At 39.5% G+C, this 21,339-nt stretch overlaps 1 protein-coding gene across 1 annotated transcript in view; it reads left to right on the forward strand.

Annotated features, from left to right (window-relative positions):
- USH2A (usherin) overlaps nt 1–21,339 on the forward strand; it is a 390,811-nt gene that overhangs the window by 19,108 nt on the left and 350,364 nt on the right. Inside the window, exons 3-8 of the mRNA XM_059677365.1 lie at nt 5,925–6,057; nt 10,461–10,524; nt 12,013–12,307; nt 13,241–13,425; nt 13,898–14,119; nt 15,502–15,595. Of these exons, the coding sequence (XP_059533348.1) occupies nt 5,925–6,057; nt 10,461–10,524; nt 12,013–12,307; nt 13,241–13,425; nt 13,898–14,119; nt 15,502–15,595 (993 nt within the window). The remainder of the gene's footprint in view (nt 1–5,924; nt 6,058–10,460; nt 10,525–12,012; nt 12,308–13,240; nt 13,426–13,897; nt 14,120–15,501; nt 15,596–21,339) is intronic.

A 21,339-nucleotide genomic window follows, 5' to 3' on the forward strand; every position in this document is an offset into this window, starting at 1 on the left:
ATCTTCCCATTTTCTTGTTTCTTGTGTCTCACTCACCCTTCTCCTACAATTCCCTGTCTTCTCCCACTTCCATACTTTACTGAGTTTAGATGAAAATTTAATGGGTTCCTAAAAGTTGCTACTATTACCCTTCTGGGAAATGAGGGAACAGCAGTGAACAACACAGCGAAAGAAAAGGAAAAACCTCTTCTTGTGGAGTATATATTCCGGGCAGGGAAAGGGGGTTAACAACAAAAAAGAAAAATAAATAAAATATGCAATGCGTTAGGGGTGGATAAAGAGGATACTTGCATAGGATAGGGCGTTAGCAAGGATCGCAGGCTGTAATTTTAGATCGGGTAGCGAGGAGAGCTTCTGCTAAAGTGACAGTTGAGAAAATATCTGGAGGAGGTGAAGGAATAAGCCAGCAAGTGTCTACAGAAACAATGTCAAGGAGTGGAAATAAAAAATACAAGGATTTGAGGAAAATAAGAGCCTGGAATATCTGAAGGTGGAAGTGTAGCCATAACAGAGAGCATAGGCCATACTACTAGGAAATAAGCCGGAGATAACAGGAGATGGACTGGAGAGGGATTGTTGAACATTTTTTCTTTTTTTACTCTGGATGAGAACTCATTGGAGGTCTCTTTGCAAAGGACTGATAAGCTCTCATTTTGTTTTAGCAAAGGACCCTTGGGCTGCTGTCTGGGGCTCACAGAGAGCATCTGGGAGGCTAGTTAGGAGGCCAGTGCAAAAATCTAGGGGAGCAAGTGGTGGTGGCGCCGGCCAGGGTTGTAGCTGGTGAGGTGGTGAGCAGGGAGTGGATTTTGGATCTATTTTGAGAGTAGGACCTCTCCTCTGGATTTGCAGTATCTACAGAAAGCGATTCCGGTCTCTCCCTATCACCTAGGAAATGGACAGTAAATCAGACCATTGCCGGGTTTTCCATCATCTGTATGTGTAAAGTAATAGCCTTTCTTTTTTGAAGTAGAGAGAGGAAGAGAGGAATTTAATAGTTTGGGAAGAAGCGGTCATGAGAGTTTCATATCCCTCCAAGTCAGGACAAAGAAAACTACTTGCATCCCTCTATTAAATTGTTAGAGATTGATTACATTGGAGGCTTGCTGGTAGGAAGTTGTCATATATGGAGAGCTTGAATAGATACCTAGGGAGAACGGCAAACCCAGAGCATCATAGGCACTCGGAAAATGTAACGCACTTAGGCATAGATCACTGCCCAGGCCTGGCTTGTCTGAGTTGCTCAGAGAGGAAAAATCAGAAGTGTGTGTGTGTGTGTGCATCTTTCCTACAGTCAAAGAGAAAGAAGCCAAAAGCAGTTGTTCAGTGATTCAACGTAGTAATGAGGACATGTGCGCATCTCAGATATTTGTGGGCAGCCCCTGTGATTAATTTCTGCCAAAGCAACCTTCAGGATTAATTGTTTCAACTGTGTTTTTTATATTATTTGTGTGTGTGTGTGTGTGTGTGTGTATATCCCACTCACTGCCACCACCTCTTCTGCTATTAAGCCATATATATATGTGTGTGTGTGTGTGTATATATAAATATATACACACACACACACACACATATATATACACATATGTACACACACATATATATGACTTAATAGTGGAAATGGAATAGACTGGAGGATTTATTTATAATTTAATAACTAGAGGAAGACTCATGTTAGTGAGGAGCAAGGTCACTCTGCAAAGGCGAAGAGTCCCCATGTGACATATTTCATCTCTTCAAAAATGGTGCCCTTTTATTGCTCAGAATTGTGACCCAGCGAAGATTGTGTTGGTGGTTTTATTTTTGGAGTATCAATTAGTCAATCAATCAGTTTGTAGTTATCGAGCATCTGCCCGGCACGTAGGGCACGCTCATCAAATTTGCAAATGACACAGATCAGGGTAGATGGTAAATACTCAGATGACAGACAGAGCGTTCAAAAAGATTTTGACAGCCCAGCGCGATGGGCTGGATGGAACAGGATGAACTGTAAGGTGGGTAAATATAAAGCCCTGTCCTTGGCTCCAGAAAACTAACAGCCGACGGACAGGGGACAGGGCGGGGCGCCGGGCCTCAGCGGTGAAGTGCAGGAAAGACAGTATTTTAGCCAACAGTCAGCTCTACCTAACGTATCCCTTTGGGCTGCATGATGTCATTGCCAAAAATCTCACAGGCCATTTTGGATTAGATTCAGGCCATAATCCTGTTTTAATTTGGCAAGTCAGCCCACACGTAGAGATTTGAGTATTTCTGGAGCCACATTTTAAGAGGAGAGAGACCCCAAACCATGCCGTATGGAGAACATTGCAGAAACTAAACACATATGTCCTGAAGACACGGGAGAAGGACAGCTCTCTTTGCACCTGCACAGACTCTGTCATGGAAAAGGCATACGGATTGTTGGGTGAGATCTCAGTGGTTAGAGCTGGGGCTTATGCATTGAAGTTACAAGGTGGCATCCTTCCGTTCATCTAGCACAGTTCAAAGACGAAAGGGTTCCCCAAACCCGCAGAAGCAGAATACTGGAGCGATGGAACCTCCTGGTCCTCATTTTGGGGTAACAGCACTGCAGAGGGGCAGTCTGAGAAGCCTTGCTCTCCTGTTGATACGTACGGGCTCCTTGAGAGAAAGGATCATGATTTCATTCTCTTGGGCTAACGTACAGGGCCAATGTGGGTACAGGGGTGACCTCATTGAGTTAAATGTAAATTAGGAGGATACAGGTGACAGGAAAATTATAAAACGATTTCCCAGGCGAGGAAGCCAGAGCAGGTACTCCAGCAGGGTTTTCCCTGCCCATCAGCAGTTCCTCTTGGTGCTGGAGGCCAGCAGGCGTAGAAGAGCAACAGAGATTTGACCTTGCAGTGGCACCTGTGATTGTGGACAGTGACTGTAATACAGGTGGACTCGGTTGCATTTTTTTCCTCTTGGTAGTGTCTCAGATATCTACTGTATGACTTTCTGGAATTGTGAATTACACTCACATAAGAATGGCCAGGAATTGTACTTAAAAAAAATCTAATACACTCTTGTGCTCAAGGAATGTGTACGGTCTGTCACAGGGATACAAACTGGACCGACACGGTTAAACTAAACTGTGAAACCCCGAGAGAATGAAGGCGTGAGAATTTCCTGCTCCCCTGTATCTTTATTTCCAGCGTGATTTTGGATTTCTTATGAAAGGTCTCAGGCTTTTCTGCAGCTGCTACTGATTCTACCACTGTGTTCCTTCCAGCCACACCAAGGAATGTCGGTGAACTCCCCTAATTCTCACAGGGGCAGAGAATGAGATAGGTGGGAAAGGGCTTTCGCAAAGGGCTTTCTTTTCACAAATCAGGGATTCTATCGCATAGATTTCTATTCCCCTAAATAACTGGCGAGGGGGTCATCGGAATGAGCTATTGCAAAAAGCCACCTTCGCCTTCTCGGTTCTCCTGGGATGGGCCCCTGAACCAGAATTGCAAAGTCGTTCAGAGAATCTTGGCATGTAACACAGGGCACGGAGCACCAAAGAGGTCATCCTACTTACAGCAAGGCGCTCGGTAGGGAAGGAGCGGCGGCCCAGAGTGTCTTGGGATCATCCTTAATCATTTCTTAAGCACCAGGGAAGTGAAAACCTCCTCCTGGGATTCACTGCTTGTGACACCGAATCCTTCCACTAAGCAAATATGTGATGAGTCGATAAAAAAGAAAAGGAAAAAAAAGGAAGAAGAAGGTCCTGAACTCTTGACTGCAGATATAATACCGTGAACACAGAAAATCAAAAGCATGCTTTCTATCTGCCTCCAAATAAAGGTGCACTTAAACTTGTAAAAGACAACATTTCTATTTGAATGATATGACAGAACCGTCACAGGAGTGTTACCTGCCATAAAGCAAGCCGGAGAATTATTGCCTTTATTAGACCAGTGACACTGAGCTTTCGCCATACATTTCTAACTTCTGTCCCTCTACAGAGACAATTTTCTTTTCTTAAATAAACTGTCATGCTAGTGTTAATATATGGCCGGCGCGCTCATGCTCTGAGAATACTGCTGATATAAAACATGTATATGTTAGATTGGTAATAGTATCTTTAGTGTAGCTGACTAGAACAAATGGGTTTCCCTCATGGCTGTGCTAATGTGATAAAGGAAAATTGGCTGTTCATCAGCTTTTGGCTGGGCAGAGACAGTGGAGAGGGAACCACATTCTTTTTTATGCATTAATACCATCGAGAACTTTCCACGAGTGATATTTCATGTGCCCCGCGTGTTGCTCAAAGATGTTGTAAAACATGAGATAATGCTACAAATAACAAAGTAGAAAAGCCGGTATCTTTTATAATGATAACAGTCAAACACCAAATGACAGTAACAGGCTGTAAAAAATGGGATGCAAAAAAATTAAATAAATAAAAAGACAGTCCTTCTCCCGCAGCGGAGAGGTATACATCCAGACCCACAGGAGTTGGCGTGTGAGTGTGTCTAGGTCTTTATGTTAAAGCCTGTGTTACAATGAAGTAAAAGGCAACATGGGGAAAGGGGGTTTAAGAAAGAACCTGGTGTAAACGAAAGAGGTTGATAGAATGGAGAAAAGCCAGAGTAGAAAACTTTCTATAAATTAATATTACCAAGTAATTATTTTGTTAACGTTCAGATTTTTTGTTTATTTTGTTTTGGAGAAAGAGGTTTGTTCAAAAGGTTCTTAAGGCAGTCATGTGATTTAAAGATGCTGGAGAATTACTTGTTTTCATCAGTTTTTGTGGGGCCATTTTAATAGAATAGCATTTGAATGCTATGATTTGATATATTTTCTTAAGAAAATGTCAGCCTCTAAACATTTCAACTGCAAGACATTACATTTCTCTTTCTCTTTCTCGACCCCATCCACCTCACCAGCTTTTGTTTGCCAAGTCAGCCCCTGGACTAATGAGAGTGTCAGTGATTCCTTTTACATTTAACTTAAAAGCACTTAAACAGGACTATTTGTAGAGACTAAAGTTGAGGTCAAAACAGCCTATCAGTTTATTTGGAAGGATGCAATCATTGAGGATTTTCTAGAGATATCATCTGTGAAGTAATCTGTATGAAACTTTGCATTGCTCCTCAGGGATCACTTTACACAAACAAACATTTCATAAGGTTGAGTGGTGTGAATCAAGGGACCACCAGGCCAGAACCCCTGGAACAGACCTGCTGGCCGCCTGTTCTTATAACGTTTTCCTGGGAGACATTGTGCTCAGTCATTGATGTGTGGTCTGTGGCTGGATTCCTGCTACAACCACAGAATTGAACAGTTGTGACCTGGATTGTTTGAGCCACAAAATCATTTGCTTGCAAATAAAAGAAAATTACTTTCTGGCTGTTTACAGAGGAAGTTTGCTAATGCCTGTGTAGAGAGTTATTAGGTTGCTAAAATAATTAGCCTAAAAAAAAGATTGGCAAATTTATTTTTATTCTATATTGGGAGAGGACAGCTGAGAATTATTAACACCTGAGAAAGTAAATGTTTATATGAAGCATTTTGCATTAGCAACTTAAATTGAATCATATCTTTGTCATATAACTATGTTTAGAATGTCTGGTTGTGACCATTTCTCACTTTTGTATTCACTTTTGTTTATTTTTAAATATGGCTATGCCACATTTATCCTAGTAATTAAAGAAACCACATATCTTCAAAAATTTATGAAAGCATGGCCGTCAGAGCTCTTAAATATATGGGACAACAATTGTGTGAGCCTGTGAATACACTGGTAGGTACCATCACAGTCGAAAACCACAATATGTAGACATACATCATTGAGCCATTCAAATAAATTTTTGTCCTACCAACTGAAGAAAATTGAGAAATAGAAAATTAACTTGAGAAAGACTACTGAAATGTAGTTATCACAAAATTAAAGGATATGCCATTGAACTAATGACGGTGATAATTTCTTGCAGGTGCATCAGACAAAAATCAGTTTCTTCATCAATGGTTTGGAGGAGGACAGCACAGCTTTTGATGTGCAAACTCTAAGTGGTTCAGTTATAGATTTTGCCTCTGGTGTTACGCGGATAGGTCAGAGTTTAAATGGTAAGATTCTGCCTTCAGAAAATTATTTATTCGATTGTATTGTTACTGTGTCAAAAATAATATTTAAAAAATTTTAATACGTATACCTAGAAATATGGTTGTAAATATAATTTTTCCAAAATGAAATTATGATACAAAGGCTTTCTTTGAGGCCTCTAAAAATAAATACATCCCCTCTATATATCTATAGACAACTTTTTATGTTCACATGCCTTCTCATCCTATATAATAAAGAGGTAATATGCAAATTGACCATCACTCCAACACACAAGATGACCACCCCCATGTGGTCAAAGATGGCCACCCCCATGTGGACACAAGATGGCTGGCAGGGGAGGGCAGTTGGGAGGGACCAGGCTTGCAGGGGAGGGCAGTTAGGGGTGACCGGGCTGGCAATGGAGGGCAGTTGGGGGCAACTAGGCCTGCAGGGGAGGGCAGTTGGGGGGGGGGAAGGCCTGCAGGGGAGGACAGTTGGGGGGGGCAGGCCTGCAGGGTAGGGCAGTTGGAGGTGACCAGGCTGGCAAGGGAGGGCAGTTAGGGGCAATCAGGCTGGCAAGGGAGGGCAGTTAGGGGCAATCAGGCTGGAAAGGGTGGGAAGTTAAGGGTGACTGGGCCAGCAGGGGAGGGAAGTTGGGGGTGACTGGGCCAGCAGTGAAGGTCAGTTCGGGGTGACCAGGCCAGCAGGGGAGGGCAGTTAGGAGTAATCGGGCCGGTAGGGGAGCAGTTAGGCATCAATCAGGCTGGCAGGGGAGTGGTTAAGGGGTGATCAGGCAGGCAGGCAGGCTAGCGGTTGGGACCCAGCAGTCCTGGATTGTGAGAGGGATGTCCCAGATTGGAGAGTGGAGAGGGTGCAGGCTGGGCTGACGGACACCCCCCCCCCCCCATGAATTTTGTGCACCTGGCCTCTAGTTTAAAATAACTGCAGTGTGTATGATTGTATAGCTATAACAAAAACTTTTTATACTTGTTTCTACTAATGAGCATGTTATTTATAATATTTTGATATTGGCAGTTATTTGATAGAAAACACGATGTATCTGTATTTATATCTATTGATCTCATATGCACATAAAATCACAATGATATGTACACATATACATGCACACACATTTGAGCAGTTGTCTGGTAGTGGAGTTCCTTAAGACTTTATACTTTTGGTGTCATTGTACCTGAGTTCAAATCCCATCTTCCCACTTACTAGCCATGTGACCTGGGTCACCTTTTTAATGTCTCAAATTTAAAATGATGTAGTTATTCCAGATTTAAAATGATGACGACGATAATGATATTACAGTTTCATTTGAGGATCACATGAGGTATATTATGAAAAGCATGACTATTTTTCGAGAATTTGGCATATAGTAGTTGTTCAATATTTATTGAATAAATGAATAACTGTAACTGGGCCTTGTATATACGAAACCATATTGAGAGTTAATGTTATTGTTAATATTATGTTTGCTCTGCTAACGTAAGTCCATAGAAGTTAGGTTGAAGTATATGGTCATTTTATATTTTAATGCATATTAGACAGATTGCCCTAATGCATAACAACAGGCTACTTCCTGTTGCCCATATTTTAAAATATGGGCAAGTACTTTCTTCCTTAAACACTAGCTGACCTTACAAATTATTCGTGTGTTTTTTTTACCTTTGCCATTTCTCTCATTGAAAAATATTGCCGGATGTCTCTTTAAATTATTTGGCCATTAGTAAGTTTGAGTAGCTTTCCACGTGTATTTCTCGTTTGCATTTCGTTTGTTGTGTGTTTGTATTCATACTCTGGAATTTCTTACTTGTAAAAGCTCATACATGTTAAGAATGTTATGCTCTGCATGTCTTTTTTCCAGATTTTAGGTAGCCAAATACATTTGCATTATAGACAATTAAAAATATTTAAAAAATTTAAGAAAGGCGTAAACATGGATGCAACATAACACATAAATATGAAGGAGCCAGTTTGATGAATTTTTTATCTGTATCAGTAATTAGTATATTGAAGAATTTTATAAAGTACTCTGCATTCAGAATTTCTTAATAACACATTAAATCTTAGGAGCCTTGTTTCAATATTTAATCCCCATTAGTACTTCTGAAAGTGTTTTATTGCTCAAGTATTGCTCAAAGCATTCAATAGCCCCATAAATTTGTCCGCGATGCATGCCGGGGTTGAAATGAGTTGCTCACACTTCAGGGTCCTAACTGTGGAAGCCATGCTTCAAAAGGGTGGTGCGGAGCCAGTGTGCTAGTCACTTCCAACTGTGTGAAAGTAAATTTAACTTCTGATTAGAAAGTTTAACATTGGAAAAGGGTTTATTTCAAATGTTACTTAGTTCTTCTTACGGCTTTCTCCTTAAGTTCCAGGCATCACAGAACTGAAGGAGAAAAGAACATTTAAAAATAAATTTTCTCTTTATTCCATCAATTTATAGGTACAGTTATACCTACTGTATCTTTTCTCTAATTAGAGATGGCACATAGCTGGCTCATTACTTCTGCCTAATGAGCCAGGCCTACGCCACCTCTCTAATCAGAAAGGAGTTGGGTGCAGAATGTTCCCCTGGACTTACTATAAGTCATTTTCTTTCTCCCGCTCGCTCCTTTCCTTTAAATAAAAATGTGAAGCCACTGCCCTCCATACTGTTGTCCATGCCCAAGATGGTTTCATTCAGGGGAGGTCAGCGTGGCTGCGAGCTGCATTAGAGGTGCTGCTGTGCAGGCCAGGCCGGCTGTCTGTGCTTCGGGGAAGGTGCGGACAAACACTGGGATCTCCACGGAGGGCCTGGAGGAGACCATGGGCCAGGCTTCCGTGTTTCCCCGTGTCTGCACCCGGTCTTCACAAGTGTGTTGGCTGCTACAGACTTTTTTTTTTTCAAGTCTCATCACTACCTGGCATAACTTTCTAGAAAAATATGTTGCCAGTGACAGTCCCTGTTACTGCTGGCCTTGTCTTTCCACAGAGCCTTGTATACATATTCATGGAATATGTAGACATATACTGTGTGTCTACATGTAAGGTACACACACATATATGTATACTAATACATACATAAACCATAGTGCATGCATACATGCATAATATAATGATAATGCATACATAATAATGTATATGAAATACATGCATATAATACCAACGGGAAAATCTTACTTGGTCAGGCAGGTTTTTAAATACACAAATAGAACACCTTAGACCATATCAAGCAACACATGTCAGTTCATTTGGAGAGCGTTTTCTTCCAGCTCTCGCGAGAGCAGCCTCGGCCCATCTGGTGAGCGAGGCTGACGCTGCATCTCTCATTCATCAGGATGCCCTCGCTCTGCCCCAGTTTCCTCCCCGGCACCACAAGGAGCTGCAGCACTGAGCGCTCCCACGTTCTCTATTATTAAGACAAATTAAAAAAGGGAATAATTAAGAAACAAACACATTTGAGGAAGTGCTCATTTGGTGAATTGGTCTTTGGTCTAAATTTAATACTTGAAAAACCCCACTTAATTATTGATTTGGCATTATTCATTACATCCCATCCCATCTTGTGTCCTCATGATTCAAACTCTAGCTAGACTTTTGCCAGTTTTAAGTTTTTCTCATTAACAACATAACGGAAACCATAGAGGTGGTAGTTGTTTTACTTTTTTTCTCTTCCCAGTTTCTTGGACTTACCTGTTGGTAAATCTTAAATAAATATTTGCTAAATGAATTAATGAAATGTTATGTGGTTTAAGGTTGATATCTACCTCCACCTTGGAAGGTTACCTAATCGAATGCAGCTCTGACTTGGAACCTGGTGTCTTAGAAGAACTGTTGCAAGGTGGTGGCATTTTGAGACTATGATAGGATACCACTGACATGTAAATAATTCAAACTCATGAGTAGGAGGTTTCTAGTTTATCCTCATTCATTGGGGGTTTCCCAGACCAGGTGTCAATCTACGTTGGGAGGGGACCCGAGCTGATGCTCTGGAGCTTGGAGATCACTCAGGTGGGGTGAGAGAGTGGGCAGTCTCCTTGACACTGCAGATGCTCTGAAAATTGCACTTGGGAGCAGATGACAATCAGATTTAGGGCTGATGAGCTGATCGATTTACAGGTTTATAAACTGGAGAGAAGTTTGACTTGGGGAGGGGACTTCTGGGGAGAGGTCACAAGTTGGGCCAGGAGATAGATTGGCCCAACTATCCACTTTGCCTGAGTCTTATAATGTCTATGGAGATAACTATGAATGTTAATGTTATTCACGTGGGATTAGCACAATATACACATTGATCTCTTAAGTGTTTGAAAAGACAGTGATACGTACATGATTAAAAGTTGTTTTGCTTTAAAGGAATGTCACTTGAATATTTGTCAGCCACTGCTTGATAACATCAGACTTCTCATACTATGTACATGATTGTATTTTGTAGGTTTAGAGCAGTTTGTTGGAAGAATGCAAGATTTTCGATTATACCAAGTGGCACTCACAAACAGGTAAGCAGACATGGCATGGTAAAGCTCCAGAAATCTCTCTCTATATATATGTATATAAAAGCCTAAGTGACCAGCCAACTGGCCGGTAGCTAAAATGCTCAATGACCTCCAGGGGGCAGACGCTCAATGCACAGGCACAGGATTCGTGCACTGGTGGAGTCCCTCAGCCTGGCCTGTGGGGATGGGACCGAAACCAGCTCTCCAACATCCTCCAAGGGGTCCTAGATTGCGAGGGGGCACATGCCAGACGAGGGACCCTATCGGTGCATGATTACATGCACCGGGCCTCTAGTATAAACATAAATGCTGAATTCACTTAAGTAAGCGTAGCACGAAGATTAATGTTAGGGTGGAGGAGGGCATAGAGGGGATAAATGGTGATGGAAAAAAAAAATAAAAAATACATTTCTGAAGAGCAGTCTTATAGTAATTTGGCAGGAATAAAGTTTGTCCTGGGGACAAAGATGTCATTGAATAGTCACTTCTGGTCCCACTTAAAACCTCATATCAGCTGGAAGATGTCATTGAGATTGAACGAAGCGACTTCATGCGATCTAGTGAATGGAATAGCTGCCTGCCTCCGCCACTCCCCCACCAGGGTTGAGAGAAGGAGTCTGTCTCTCCTTAGACCTGGTTGCTGGCATTGGCCTACCTCAAATGTAGGAACGGTGTCATGTGGAAGAATGCCCACACACAGAGTGACGAATTCCGTTCTAGAACAGGTATTCTGCCCTTAATGGAAAAGTTAAGTCTGTCTGCCTGGAATTGGCTTTCTTCTTGGGCTCTTGGCAGCTGCCATATGAACTGAAGCCATTGAAGCGTTTTAGGTGCCAGGGTTGGTACCGATGAGTCACAGGAAGCCATTGACAAATGGTCTTGGCCGGAGGCCCTTCCCCTGAAACAGCAGCAGATGAAGTGATGCTGTTTTCATACTTCCCACGGATGAGCTGGAGACGCATCTATAACTCATTACTTTCAATATATCATTGGTCACTCAGTGGTCAGTTTAACAACCTAAGTGAATATTACCTTTCTTTTTATTACAAGTAGGCACTAAAATATTATGCGATTCAAAGAAACATCTTGCAAATAGGCACCATAAAATATTATGCTATTTTAAAACATATCTTGCTAATCAGACAAGGGATTGTGCATGCTTCATGATAGAAAATGCTAGTCCTTAAGAATTTAATGTTTTTTTTAAATAAAATTAGCATGTTTCATTTTATGAGAATGAGTATGTTTATGGGGCCAGGAATTAATTTGGTTTTATGTTCTGTGTAAAAAAAATACAAAAGCTAAATAGATACTAATGAAAACATCAACATACTGGTATTCGTTTGTAACATCCCTTAGAACAGTGGTCACCAACCTTTCGGCCCTCACGGACCACCAGGGGTCCACGGACCACCAGTTGGCGACCGCTGCCTTAGACTATCTATGGCTGTTGAGCTGTTTGTCCTCACCGTCTGCCTCTTGACCTCACAGAGAGATTGGGGCCATCTCTGCTGGAGCTCTGCCCACCTTGCACGTCCAGCCCCACTGCCGCTGCCCAGGCAGCCACCCGCGGGTCCATCCCCTGCGCCAGCGGTTCTGCATTCCCAACGATGTGGAGGACACGACCAGGGACAGGGTGTCCCGGCTGCATCCCGAGGCCCACCCTCTCTCCTTTGTCAATGATGACGAGGTTGAGACTTCCTGGGTCTCACGTGTGTTTACAAACATCACCCAGCTTAATGAAGGAGTGACTATTTCAATAGATTTGGAAAATGGACAGTATCAGGTAACTTGAAGCAGTTTGGTGTGTATTCATTGCCTGTGGGTATTGCAATAAATGACCACCAATTTAATGGCTTGACGCAACAGACATTTATTCTCTCAGAGCTCTGAAAATCAGAAGGAGGAAATCATTCCTCTGGGTAAGGGCGGGTCCTTCCCGCCTCTCCCAGCTCCTGGCAGCTCCTGGTGTCACTTGGTTCACGTCCGCATCACTCCAGGCCCTGCCACCAGGTTCCAGGGTCGTCGTCTTGTTGCTGACTGTCAGTTCTCCCTCCTCTTTCTCTTTTGAGGACCATCCTGCATCCAGAAGGATCTCCTATTGAGACTCCTAACTTAATTACATCTTCAAAGGCCCTCTTTTCAGATAAGGTCACATTCACAGCCACCAGGAGTTAGAATTTGAACATCTATTTAGGGGCAGAATTCAACGTACCACAAGGTAAAACCTGAATTAGGCAGTTGAACATTACCTCAGTAAAGAAGTATATTATAATTTATGAAGTGAAAATACCTAAAAGTAGATATGCAGGGAATGAATTTTTAGAGATTGTTATAAAAAATCCTATGAAATAGTGAAACATTCATTTTGTTAAGTAACAAAATTAATAAAAACAGGTGCTTACTTTAAATAACTACTTAAGAAGAACATATAACAATTATTTCATGGAAGTAATGTTTTTTTTTCATGTCTTTATAGCAAACTTCATATTGATTTCCACTTAAATTTGTAAAATCCTTGAGAAGAAGCACAGCTATGTAATGATAGGTTGTGTTGCTTTTACTGCAGGGCTGTGGCATTTCTGAATGTCTATGAGTACTTATAGTTATTATGAGGAAGTAAACATTATATTTGAATGCACCAGTTCCATTGTTTGATCTATACTGATGGGTTAAAACTTAAAACAACAATGGTAATAATTGACTTACTCATTTCCAGGTGTTTTATATCATCGTTCAGTTCTTAAGTCCACAACCAACAGCAATAAGGATTCAGAGGAAGAAGGAAGACAGCCTAGTTTGGGAAGATTGGCAATATTTTGCTAGAAATTGCAGTGTTTTCGGGATGAAAAACAATGGAAATTTGGAAATTTCAGATTCGGTCAACTGTCTTCAGCTTTCAGAGTATGAATATTTTTGAAACCATTGTCTGTGAAGGCATTTAGGAGTTAATTCTCATAGACTATGGGATAGTAATAGCCTACAGGTAAACTTAAGTCACTAGGCTAGTAGAGTCTTTCTCTTACCACCATCTCTTGAGGCAAATTGGTCTAGGATTCCTTCCTACGTTGGATTTTAAATTATGTTTAAATTTACTTGTAAAGATGTTAGAGTATTTCTTGCTTCCAGTCTCATCTGTGCTTTATAATCTGACTTTCAGATTGCTTAGCAAGTTATCTGTATCAATAGAATTTTTATGATGTCCTCAAGGAAATGTTTTACTATGTTTTTCTATGATGATCCTATATGCACATGAAATCTGTGGACTATTTTTCCCAGAATGAAGAATTTGAGCTGTTATGGAATATGGTGTTCTGATTTGTTTTGTCAAAAATATGAATAACTTCTCATGATTGCAAATATCTTTCCTCAACAGTTTTACTCCATATTCCCATGGCAATGTCACATTTAGTCTCCTAGCACCTGGACCAAATCACCGTCCTGGATACAATGACTTCTATAACACCCAGTCTCTTCAAGAGTTTGTAAAAGCCACCCAAGTAAGACTTCATTTTCATGGACAGTACTATACAACCGAGCCTCCCGCCAGCCTCAGACACAGACACTACGCGGTCAGTGAAGTCACCATCACTGGCAGGTAGGGTTTCACAGCAGTGAGCTTTTCACTATGAATGTTGCTTTCCAGATTGTTGTCAGACGTATTTAAAACTATGTTAGTTAAGATCTTAGAGCAAGCCAGATTCCCAGCTTCAGGTATTAAAATGCTTTCCTACTCGATAAGATTTTTGTGGGAGGTTTGTATGTGAGTCTTTTCTGTCTAAAAGATCACATTTCTATAGAATCACTTTTCAAAATATTGGGTTTAGAAGTTACGATAACCTGAATCTGACTAAAAAAATAATAACTTGTCAAATATTTTGATTGGTGTGTTCTGGATTATAATTTTCAAGCGTTCTAGAAATGAAACAGAAGGAGTTTGATTTTGAGTTATAATGGTGCTACCAGTTAGTTTGTAAGTACTGGGCTTGGTCTCCCTGGGTTCACAATTCATAACTTTATGACGAATATTTGTTTTCCTTTAAAGGAATAACCTAATGTGCCTTAAGTAATTTATAATTACCTGACCATTATTGAAAAGTAGACTCACAATGTTTAAATAAATGGATGAAGAGCTCCCCGGCAGCGTACTCTCTAGTCTGGAAATGGTAAACATATAGACTACATTCAGAATTGGGTTGTGCTGGAAGGACACTGTACCCTGTAAAGAAAGTACATCTTTCAAACCAACGCAGAATACCAGTCTATAAGCTTTATTTGTAAAGTAACAGCATGATTTAAAAAATACTATTAAATAATCAATTTTTGGAAAGATAAACAAAAATAAAGTTTGTTAACTTGTACCTGCAGTTTATTCTAAACCTGCTAGTCAACTATAAGTTTTGAATAGTTTTATTAAATGTCTTCTCTCTGGGCAAGTTTGCCACATGGTGTCTATAGGTGTACACAACCCGGGTAGGCTTGAAAATTACCTTCACCATCACTGTGGTTTGGATATTCATGAAACTTCCTTCAATACTTCATGATTGATTTAAAACTTCCCATGAGCCCTGGCCAGCGTGGCCCAGTTGTCCAGTGAACGATGTCCAGTGTACCAAAAGGCTACTCTTTCCAATCCTGGTCAGGGCGCATGCTCCACCCCTCTTCCCAGTAGTGGACATGTAGGAGGCAACCTTCTGCTCTCACATTGATGTGTGTGTCTCTCTCTCTTTCTCGTCCTCCCTCCCTCTCTCCCATTCTCTCTCTCCCCACTCCTCTTTCTCTAAAAATTAATGAAAATAAATATTTTAAAAATACAAGTTTCCGTGAATATCCACATGACTAAAGAGAGGTTGGTTTTTGTGTTGACACTCTCACCTCCTTGTTGGATTCACACAGTGGGTATATACCTAGGTCCTTAGACATATTAGCAATTGAGCTGCTGTTTCCTGGTAGCTGTCTGATGGATGCTCCTGTTCGCAGGTGTCAGTGTCACGGTCACGCCGACAGCTGTGACACGACGAGCCAGCCCTATCGGTGCCTCTGCTCCCAGGAAAGCTTCACCAGGGGACTTCATGTGAGTGCTGTTTCATGCGTGGAAACCCCCAAAGGGGAGGGGGAGCTTGAGAAATAGCGAATATAAATTCTTCAAACTTACTAGTACTTTTGGCCTGTCTTCTGGGTATGAATAAAAATATGTGATAAGAATCTAAAAATGTCAATTATTTTAGAAAAAAAATAAAGAAAAAAATAAAAACCCTCAATAACCCTCAATAATGGTGAAAATTTCTTTTTAAAAAATAAACCCAGAGGGTTTTTTAATTTTTCTTGTTTCATCAGCATTATCCTAATTCATAAAACAACTGAAAAAAATGTGTTTAGGTTTTTCAAAAAATTAAAAATAGAACTACCATATGACTCAGCAAATTCAGTTCTGGATATTTATCTGAAGACGGACAAAACACTGTTTTGAAAAGATAAGTGCACCCCTGTGTCTATTGCAGAATTATTTGCAATAGCCAAGATATGGACATGACCTAAGTGTCCTTTGGTAGATGAATGAATAAAGCAGTGGTTGCCATTTGTGACAACATGGATAGACCTAGAGGGTATTTTGCTAAAGGAAATAAATCAGAGAGAGATAGACAGATATTATATGATTTCACTTCTATTTGAAATCTAAAAAACAAGATAAATGAGAAAACCTAATAGAAACAAACTCATAGATACAGAGAATAAATTGATGGTTGCCAGATTGGAAGGGAGTTGGGAGGAATGGGTAAAAAAGCAGGGATTAAAAGTACAAATCGCCAGTTATAAAAATAGTCATGGTATAAAGTAATAAGCATAGGGAGTATCAATAAAATAGTAATAACTATGCATCATGTCAATGAGTACTAGATTTATTGGGATGATCACTTCCTAAGTTATATGGCTAAATAATATTGTATGCTAACTGTAATTTAATATGAAATTTAAAACTGGGTCTTTGATAAGGTACTTTGTTTTCTGCACTTCTCCTGTTTTATTTTGACTTGTTAGTTCCCACCCACCTCCAAACACCACTCTCCTCTCTCTCCCTCTTGGTGCCCCATCCATGTTTCCTCTTTTCTCTCTCTTGAATTTCTCACATTGAAGTGATTAATATTTTATGATTCTTGGGTGATTTCATGCTTCCCCTTAAAAATAGAGCCGTTAAATGAATCCCAACTCGGGATTGGTTACAGAAGGCACGTTGGGACTTTCACACTTGGTCTCAGGTGGTGACTGTTAGATTATGAACTAGTGCAATAATTAACCATAATTTAGGTGGGGAATACATTTTGATGCTTCTTATTTAGACATAAAGTGCCTTTTGAAAACAAAAAGTTGACTTTTTTATTATTTTTCTGTTTGACACTTTTTGATAATTTATGAATTTAGCCATAAATATAAAAGCAACAAATAGCTTCCACTTTAGCAAAATTTGGCAAATGCAGCTGAAGGGGAAAAGTCAATAGACTGTTACGTTGAGTGATTTCTCAGTCCTATATTTTCAACAAGGTGTTGAAAATGAAAAATGATTTTATAAAACATTCATAAGCATGGCATTCTCTTTTTGTTATCATTCAAAGTATTTTAATACATGTGGGACTCAATGTATCTGAAAAAGTTGTCTTGCAATAGTTTGAAAATATACTTACTCAAGTGCTTTACACATTGTCCTTCCTTTTAAAATGATGTTTTAAGATAAGCCATTCATTTCCTATTGGAACCAATGTTCTTTTTAAAGATCTGGACATAATCCAAAAAGAATGTCTTCAATTTCACAGTATTATGCTAACCATTAATAATATTACTCAATAAACAGGGCTTTTGTGAATTGCATTACAGCCATTTGGCAAACAGATGAACACGTAAGCCTTGAGAATATGCCAGTTCTCGGCAATTGTCAGGCCTGTGAGAAAGTGATTTTAGCAGGAGTGAAAATGAATGAAGTTGGGAGAAAGCAGTGGAATGATGAATTCAGGAGCAAGTTCATGTACGGAGCCATTCTAGGGAATTTTCTGTATGAAGCATTCTTCAGTTGTTCCTAAAGGTTATGTCACAAATCGGTGGTCCACGGGGTTTTTTGTTTTAATTTTGAAGATGAGTTCTCTGGTACATTGGCTTCTAAATCTCTCCACTCTACCTTCCTAGCTTTTTTTAAGATCATTTCTGAACTAGTTGTGCCAGTAGCTTTATTGCAATACAGTACCTCTGGTCCACCTGCTCAGATAGTCTATCATCACTTTCCAAAAGCTTGTGTGAAGTTCATAGATACAGACCACAGCCTGGGAAGTGGAAGCTTGGGTGTGTGTCGTATATGTCAACTAACATGGTTGTGTAGCTACAATAGGCCTTTTCTCTTTTTTTGTTTTTTGGTTAATCCTCACCCAAGGATGTTTTTCCATTTATTTTCAGAGAGAGTGGAAGGGAGAGGGAGAGAGAGAGAGAAACATCAATGTGAGAAAAGACACACATTGACTGGTTGCCTCCCACATGCATCCCAACCAGGGTTGGATTCAAGCCGGAAACTCAGGTGTGTGCCCCTGACCGGTATCAAACCCAGGACCCTTCAGTCCATGGGCTGATACGCTATCCAGTGAGCAAACTGGCTGAGGCTATGCCTACTCTTTTCACTAATACTTTATTGATCTGTTCTAAGAGTTCCAGTGTTGATAGACTCTAGCTTTAAGAAAAGTGTTACGTGCCCTAACCGGTTTGGCTCAGTGGATAGAGCGTCGGCCTGTGGACTCAGGGGTCCCAGGTTTGATTCCGGTCAAGGGCATGTACCTTGGTTGCGGGCACATACCCAGTAGGGAGTGTGCAGGAAGCAGCTGATCGATGTTTCTCTGTCATCTATGTTTCTAACTCTCTATTGTTCATCCTTCCTCTCTGTAAAAATCAATAAAAAAAAAGAAAAGTGTTACAAGTTGAAACTTGCATCCTTAGGATTTTCATTTTATTTTAATAGCTGCGTTCACCTTTCTGAGGCTCTAGGCCAGGAGTGACGCAATGACGGGTACCTCCGCCAAGCACTGGCACTTTGTTGGCTACTTAGCTATTCTTTCATCATTTTGTGACATCATTACCTGCAAGGGTGGCCAAGCGTTCACAGAGCAATTCATTAGGAACCATGAATACTCCTCTTATTCTTTGGCTCTGATTTGTGACCCTCTTATAACATTGATCACGGCTTTTATGAATTAACTACAGTCAAACTATCAATATGAATCTCAGTATTATAAATAGCAGAGCCAACTTAAAACATTTTATATAATAAGCCTTCCTTCCATTCAGTAATTTGATGGTGAAACATCACACTCTATAATGCTTATTATGCAAATGAATATTTCCTGTTATTTTAAAAAGTATGTTCCTTTAGATCACAAAAGTCTGAAAATATGAGTCATCATGACTAACTTGTGTCATATTTTTACTACACATCAGACTCCACCGCTGATGTTTTCTCTTTGCTCACAGAAAGATTATACTCTCAATGTATTTCATTTTGTCTTATAATTTCTGTAATACTGATGAATTCATTTTTATTAACTATCATTCAAGCAGTTCATATTATAGATTCTACATTAGTTGTACATTTAGTGAGACAAGGTCAAGCATTTCATTTACTCTCTGACACATGGTGATATTTTTAATCTTTGAAAAACACTTGCACTAGTAATTTCCCTGAGATAGATATGTGCATAAATGCATTTAAAATGTAAGTTAAATATAAAAAAAGATTAAGAGCATGGGGTATATTGAGACAGATCCATAGAAGTAGCAAATATAGATGATGAAAACAAAAAAAAAAATGAATTTGAAGGGATAAGGGTAAAGGATTTCCCAAAGTTGAGGAATGGCATGGTTCTTAGAATTCTAAGTAGACTGAGAAAAAATAAACACATACATAGGTAAGATATAATAATTCTGCTGGTCACCAAAGACCAAGAGTAGATCCTAACAATAGCCAGAGAGGAAAAGTCAAATGATTAATAGACACAAATGTTTAAGAAATTGTGATATTAGATTTTTCAAGTTACAACGGAAGGCAGAAGACAGTGAAATATTACCTTTGAAGTGCAGAAAGAAATAACCAACACCTCTAGAATATTTTATTTGTAGCTAGACTATCAGTAATAGCATATAATTCCTAGGAATAAAGTTAACCAAAGGGGTGAAATGCCTGTACTCAGAAACCTACAAGACATTAAAGAAAGACATTGAAAAAGATACAGATAGAAGGATATACCATCCTTGTGTGTCGGAAGGATTAACACTGTTAAAATGTTCTCACTACCTAAAGCAATATACAGATTCAATGCAATCTCTATTAAATACCAGTGACATTCTTCTCCGAACAAGGACACTTACTCCTAAAATTATTATGACCCTCCATCTACCAAAAAACCCAGTAGTCAAAGAGAAAGAACAAAGTGGGAGGTATCACACTCCCATATTTCAAAGTAAACTACAAAGCTACAGTATTCAAAATAGTCTGGTATTGGCATAAAAACAGATATATGTAGATCAATGGAATAAAATGGAGAGCCCTCAATTATATGGTCAATTAATCTATGATAATAAAGGCAAAGATAGACAATGGGATAAAGAAGAGTCTAAAATAATGGTGTTGGAAAAACTGGACAGATGAATGCGAAACTAAGAAAAAAAGAAGAAATTGGACCACTGTCTTTCCCCACATACAAAAGCAAACTAAAAATGGGTTAAGGACTTACATGTAAAACCTGATACCATGAAACTTCTATAAGAAAACATAGGCAGTAGACACTTGACATCCGTCAGAGGAATGCAAATCAAAACTATTATGAGAGATCACTTCACACCTGTCAGAGTAGCTATCATCAAAAAATCATATAGCAAATGCTGATAAGGATGTGGAGAAAAGGGAATTTTCACACACTGTTGGTATGATTGTAAATTGGTTCAGCCACTATGGAAAACAGTATAGAGATTCGTCAAAAACTTTAAAATAAAGCTGTCATAAGACATAGAAGCAATTCTACTTCTGGATATATATCCACAGAAAACTAATACACTAATTTGTAAAGCTATATGCATCCCTATGTTCATTGCAGCATTATTTACAATAGCCAAGATGTGGAAGCAACCTAGATTTCAATTGATAAATAAATGGAAATAAATGGATGAAGAAGATGTGAAATATATAAGTGTGTATACACATATGTATACAATAAGATTTATTAATCTATCAGGCACATATCTATGTTAAGTAGTCATCCAAGATGGATGGAGGTGGCTGCATTACAATGTGTCTTTATAGTCTCACGTGAGGACGATCATTTGCTAGCTTCATTCAACAAATACTCATGAAATGCCTTCTCTTTGAACAGCCATAACATCCTGATTACAGATGCAAATATTTGAAAATATTGAAGGACTTCCATTTGTGAAAAATCAAAAAAGATTCACTGGAAGACATGAATTACTGCAAAACATGGAGATGACTGTAGTGCAAACATATTATGCATGCCCATAATTTGTAGTTAACAGATAATATAAATATCATTGACACTTTAAATATTAAAAGAAAAAATTAAATGTAGCTATACTTATGAACGGATTTTTAAAATTCATTAATGGAATACTCAAGTCTAACACTAGGTACAATTTCCAGTATAAAATAGTGTTATGGGTATTCAGGTGAAGATGGCTTGTAGGTAAACACTGTGCTCACCTCCTCCCCCAGCCACATCAAAATTACAGCTAAATTATAGAATACTCATTATTAAGAACAACCTAAAGACCAACTGA

The sequence above is a fragment of the Myotis daubentonii genome, chromosome 20, assembly GCF_963259705.1.
Source record: "Myotis daubentonii chromosome 20, mMyoDau2.1, whole genome shotgun sequence".
Taxonomy (NCBI): domain Eukaryota; kingdom Metazoa; phylum Chordata; class Mammalia; order Chiroptera; family Vespertilionidae; genus Myotis; species Myotis daubentonii.